The sequence below is a fragment of the Bombyx mandarina genome, chromosome 24, assembly GCF_030267445.1.
Source record: "Bombyx mandarina strain Sakado chromosome 24, ASM3026744v2".
Lineage (NCBI taxonomy): Eukaryota > Metazoa > Arthropoda > Insecta > Lepidoptera > Bombycidae > Bombyx > Bombyx mandarina.
Window position 1 is genome coordinate 3,930,108 of NC_143230.1, and position 6,000 is coordinate 3,936,107.

At 41.1% G+C, this 6,000-nt stretch overlaps 1 protein-coding gene across 1 annotated transcript; it reads right to left on the reverse strand.

Annotated features, from left to right (window-relative positions):
* Window positions 1-2,973: 2,973 nt before the first annotated feature.
* LOC114250659 (uncharacterized) lies at window positions 2,974-5,322 on the reverse strand. Its single transcript, XM_089738264.1, has 3 exons — window positions 5,317-5,322; window positions 3,973-4,245; window positions 2,974-3,229 (listed from the first exon to the last, which is right to left on the reverse strand). Exons 1-3 carry the CDS (start codon window positions 5,320-5,322, stop codon window positions 3,053-3,055), a joined length of 456 nt encoding a protein of 151 aa, XP_089594390.1. The 3' UTR covers window positions 2,974-3,052.
* Window positions 5,323-6,000: the final 678 nt, after the last annotated feature.

Sequence of the window (6,000 nt, forward strand, 5' to 3'; positions counted from 1 at the left end):
AGCAGTAATGCGTTTCGATTTGAAGGGTGGGGCAGCCGTTGTAACTATACTGAGACCTTAGAACTTATATCTCAAGGTGTGTGGCGCATTTACGTTGTAGATGTCTATGGGTTCCAGTAACCAATTAACACCAGGTGGGCTGTGAGCTCATCCACATATCTAGGCAATAAAAAAAAAGTTCCCTTTTTAACGAAAATTGTGCGGACGTAGGAGTATGAAATTTCCCACACTTATAGAGAAGGAGTGCAGAATGTTAATATTTTTTTTTAATTATGAATAAAAATACATTAAATCAATTAAAAAAAAAACATTACACACTACCATGAATTCGACACACACACGCATGCATACTATTTGTTTATTGTCAAACTTTTCTTTTTGCTTATAATCTGTGGTCAAATTAAGAATAGGTTGTCTTTATTAATATTTAATTTTGTCTAAAGTGTACATACTCTTGGCGAAATCTGTGCTTTTAGAAGTATAATTGTCTTTGACAATAGAACCTTAATAATGTTCAAACTTATAATTTCAATTAATTATAGTCGAATTTCGACTACCGGGGGACCGCTAGTCTTTATTTAATGAACAAACATTAATTGTCATTAAAGATTTTATGTCTAATTTTATGTCAGTGCGTTTCCAAAGATCTTTTTTGCCACGTACCATCCGGCTTTGGAATGAACTCCCCTCCACGGTATTTTCCGAGCGCTATGACATGTCCTTCTTCAAACGAGGCTTGCGGAGAGTATTTTATGGTAGGCAGCGGCTTGGCTCTGCCCCTGGCATTGCTGACGTCCATGAGCAACGGTGACCACTTACCATCAGGTGGGCCGTATGCTCGTCAGCCTACAAAGGCAATAAAAAAAATGGTTCAGTGTTAACTGAGGCACTTTGTTTTGAGTTCATGTCCTTTTGTTTTGATTTCAATATCTTTTGCGCATGCATGAGCAACTGGGGTATCCACTACTATAGAAACCACAAGGTATAAATGTTCTTGGCATTTTTTTTAATTGTTTAAATGGGTGGACGAGCTCACAATTAAGTGGTTACTGGAGCCCATGGACATCTACGACGCAAATGCGCCACCCCGCGGTAGGCAGCGGCTTGACTCTGCCCCTGACATTGCTGAAGTCCATGGGCGACGGTAACCACTCACCATCACGTGGGCCGTAAGCACGTCTGCCTACAAAGGCAATAAAAAAAAACAACTTTGAGATATAAGTTCTAAGGTCTCAAGTATAATTACAACAGCTGCCCCACCCTTCAAACCGAAACGCATTACTGTTTCACGGCAGAAATAGGCAGGATGGTGGTACCTACCCGTGCGAACTCACAAGAGGTCCTACCACCAGTAATTACGCAAATTATATTTTTGCGGGTTTGATTTTTATTTGATGATTTTGTTTGATGTTAATCCGTTACCTTGAAAGTGGCTCTCTTAAGCCATAACTTCAAAGTTCTTTATTATTTAAAAGAAAGCCTAAGCTTAAACGACACAGTATAAAAGCGAATGTACAAAAGCGAGCTTAACTTAATCATGAGTTTTCTTTGTGCAAACCATCACCGAAAAGTTGTTTTCGTGTTATTTTCACTCTGGAATGAAATTCGAGTGAAAAAAAGGGTATGGTATGTTCTGGTGGCATTACAGGTATTCTCCACTATCTCCCCACTCTGGATCACTGATATCTCCCGCTACCCAGGAATGAAATCTCCGGGTGTCGATAAACTGGCACCAGCCTGTATTGAGCAGGTTTTGTTGAAATGAAGGCTTACCCGGGTATCATGGTAAGCTGTGCCGAAGGTCATTGCTTGTTGTATTGCGGTTTCGCCCATAACATTTTATATGGGCCCTTAAAAGCAATAGAGTTTTTATTTTTAGTCTACAGGAGCTTATTCTACTTTTACTTCCCCTTCTCTCATAACGTATCATAAGAGATCCTCAAAATTTATATTCCATGTGAAATTGGGAGCTTGGGTTAACGTTAGAAATAAAAACCACAGATCAGATAGAATCGATCACTGCTCCAGGGGGGAGCCGCGTCCCGGCGCGGCGGAAGTTCGAGCGCAGAAGCTTTAATCTCGGCGTGCCGTGCTCGAGGCGTGGTCTCGCCGCCTGGCGGACTCCGCCTACGGGCGACGGACCGTCGAGGCGATCCGCCCGGTCCTCTCGGACTGGACGAATCGCGACCGAGGACGTTTCACCTTCCGAGCGACGCAGGTGCTCACGGGACATGGCTGTTTCGGTCACTACCTGCACCTCGTCGCCCGGAGGGAGCCGACGCTGAAGTGCCACCACTGCAGTAGCTGCAACGAGACACGGCGGAGCACACGCTCGTGTACTACCCCGCTTTCGCGGAGCAGCGCCGCGTCCTCGTTACAAAAATAGGACCGGACTTGTCGCTTGTCGACATCGTTGGTCGTCGACTATCGCCTCGACGACCCGTCGGTCGGGCGTCCTAGGGGTGGCGCCGCGTGTCTGGTTGTAGTGTTGACCGCGGAAACCCCCCTACTCTGACCGGGTTTTGACCCCGGACGGAGATCGGACGTCTGGTGTAAGAGTGTAGGGGAGTCGTTTAGTGGGTGGGCCCTAAAATTCCTTGGGCGCGGGGACCTCGTAGGAGGTTCGGCCCCCGGCCCGAAAAAGAAAAAGCAGATCGAATCGATAACCACTCCTCTAATTATCGTCGATTGGCGACATGTTGGCCTACAATAATTACCCGTCTTTTCTCTTGTGGGTCATTAAGCCAACAAAGAGATATTGTTGTGAGAGCATGCTTATATCTGTTACCAGCAACTCTAGATTCCTAATTAGAAAAGCAGAAAAATCGTAAAAACTTTGTAACCATATATTAAGTGGGTTGTAGCATTAAGGTGCTTACGCCGTGAGTTCTGGTAACCAACAATTGGCGCGGTAAGCTCGTCTGCCAATAAACAACAGTAATAAAACGACAAAGCAACGGATTATTCGTTTAATTCGAAAATTCAAATACGTTTACAACCAATTTGGTGGCAAAGTCCTTCCGCATTTCGTTTTTTTGCATCTTTTTGGCTTCTACGATGCGCAAATGTTGAATTCGTCGTAACTTTCTTTGCAGATAACAGGGCAATCTATCTGATTCTTTTGACATTGTAGGATGCAGCGTTTTGCTTTCTCGCATTGGGCTCTGAGAGCAGAACGAAGGCTGTCTTTCGCCGCTTTGAAATCGGAATGGTAGTTGTTGTTGGTATTCTGGAAACAGAATAAAAAAAACATTTTATGAAAACTTTTTCACGTCACAGTATTGGAATTTTATCTTATTGCCATTTAAAGGAAAAGGTAAGAACATGAATCATTTTGGAAAAAGAAGGAAGATTTTTCTAAAGGTTTGGATTTCGATGCTAAAAATGAGGAAAATGTAGATCTTACTTCAGATAAGCAGATCCAGGCAAACAGAGTGAACGTTGCTCCAGTGACAATTGGTACTGAACTAAACTTTAGCCGGTTTTACGAAGATCCACGGTAGGCAGCGGCTTGGCTCTGCCCCTGGCACTGCTGAAGTCCATGGGCGACGGTAACCACTCACCATCAGGTAGGCCGTATGCTCGTCTGCCTACAAGGGCAATAAAAAAAAAGATCCAGCCGGGAGTTGATTATACTCCCTGAGCCGCGTTTGTATCTGACCTAGCAGGATTGGTAGTACCACTTAGTCTCATTCGAGGTTTGGATGGCAGTTGATGGGGGCTTTAATCATTTTAATTCCGCCTACGTCCTAAAACGCTTTGGCGGAAGTCAGGCGACTCAATAATGGCCCAGATAAAAAAAGGTTTTATTTCAGTGTCCCATTTTAAACTATTTCATTTTACCGTCGGTGTGATGACGTTATCAATCGACGGTGCTATAGGTTCGAGGAGTGAGGATGCTAATTTGAATAAAAACAAGCTATCAGCTGTGTTGATTTTAGGAACTATCTAGTAATTTTTATATGAACTCACCCTAAGAAGATGATAAAGTATATATGCAGCATCGTCATTTGCAGATTCGGTGTTGTGTTTAACGTTATCGTCTGTAAAATAATTAGGTACGTTCTGCGGATGATTGACTTCATGACTGAAACCGTGTCTATTCGCATTTATGATATCATTAATGACGAGATGCGAGTCAAACCCAGGTTCCTTTGGAACAACAAAAAATATTGAATCGCTTTTATCGGCCACGTCAGAATTAATTTTCACTGAAGCATAATTCGCGAGCTCGCCGTAAGTGTTCTGAAATTTAATGTTTTTATTTTTAATTTTTATTGTAATAGTAGAATTTTTATTTAAGTAATAACAAGTGTTTTTGTATTTGAATATCTATGGTAAGCAATTGCGGTCTAGGAGAGTATATTATTACACTTAGCGTACTTTTCATTAATGGGTTATACCTCACGGACATTAAAGCTGGGAATGACCAAGCCAATCAACTGTCTTGAGTTCATTAAAAAGAAATGCTTGAATTTTTTTTATCGTGTTTTGCTTACGGTTTGTTGAGACGTAATGAATAATAAAATAACTTTGTATTCATTTTCGTTGTAATGAAATGGAGATGATTGAATATTTGAAAGCAATAGTTACTTTAGCCAGTCCCGCGGACAAAAGCATGAGAACACAACTGCACGGGCCCAACATATCGATTACAATGAACCGTTCTCGTTCAAAATTTTTCTTCCGAAAGATCTTAATTAAAGAAAACAAGAAATTTCTAATTTAGTAAACATGCTTTCTGAATATCATGACTGATTAGTTTGTGTTTGTTATAATGTACAGGGTGTTCGTTCATGTATACTGGTACTGGTGGTAGGACCTCTTGTCAGTTCGCACGGGTAGATATCACCGCCCTGCCTATTTCTGCCGTGAAGTATTAATGAAATTCGGTTTGAAGTGTGGGGCAGCCGACCTTAGAACTCATATCTCAAGGGGGGTGGCGGCGTTTACGTTGTAGATGTCTATGGGCTCCGGTAACCACTTAACACCAGGTGGCCTGTGAGTTCGTCCACCCATCTATGCAATAAAAATATAGACAACGGGTAATAGAAACATTTATGACCGAGCAGGTCATTGTCTATGGTTAATCACGGAAACAATTCCCAGTATTTAGAACGATTCAACAAAAAATCTATTCAAAATCAACAAGCAAAAACTGGATGGAAACAGATTACCGGAACACGGCGAGGCTGGATCGCGGTTGGCAGTACGTGCATATCATTCGGACTTCAGTCTAAAAGTGAGCATTAATTACCGAATGCCCCCGTTACAAGTATCCCAACTCAACTGACATTGACATCTCGCTTAGCCAACCTCCATTTCTAACCGACCAAGTCTTTTCGGACTTGACGTTGCACAACAAGAATATTAATTTAAAGAGGGTTTGGTCATAGGATTTTTTTTATTTATTCTAATGTCCGTTCTGCTCTTTCAACTGAAGCACAGGATAATTTTAAACAATATTTCAATTACAACATTATCAATAGTGGGAACAATATTTATTTATTTATTTATTTTGCTGACTTCAAAATAGAGCACACTGTATAAGGTAGCAGCCTAGTCATATATGTGTGACTAATAAAGAATAATTATTACTGCAACCAATGCTATTAAGTCATTTAAGGGAAATGCTATTTTTTAATTATTTTCTCTTTTTAAATGGAGTTTTATGTAATGAGTGTATCAGTAGACAAAGATAAAGGGTATAATTAAAATTCGTTTTACGATTTTATTTCGCGTTTGTTATTACTGATTATTATTATTCTGTGGTTACGCGCTATGGTTCGAGATAAATAAAATTCTACCGAATTACAAGTCAACACTGTATTAGCACTTAGAACACTTAAAAAACCTTAAAATTTTCAATTCGCTTCTTCTACTTCGCTTCAGGTGATCCGTTCGCTGTTTCGCTTCGAGTAGTATCGATTACTGACTAGCTGCGTGCCATCTCTGCAACGCTTTTATAGCCGATACCACATCCCTAGAATTATCGAGAAT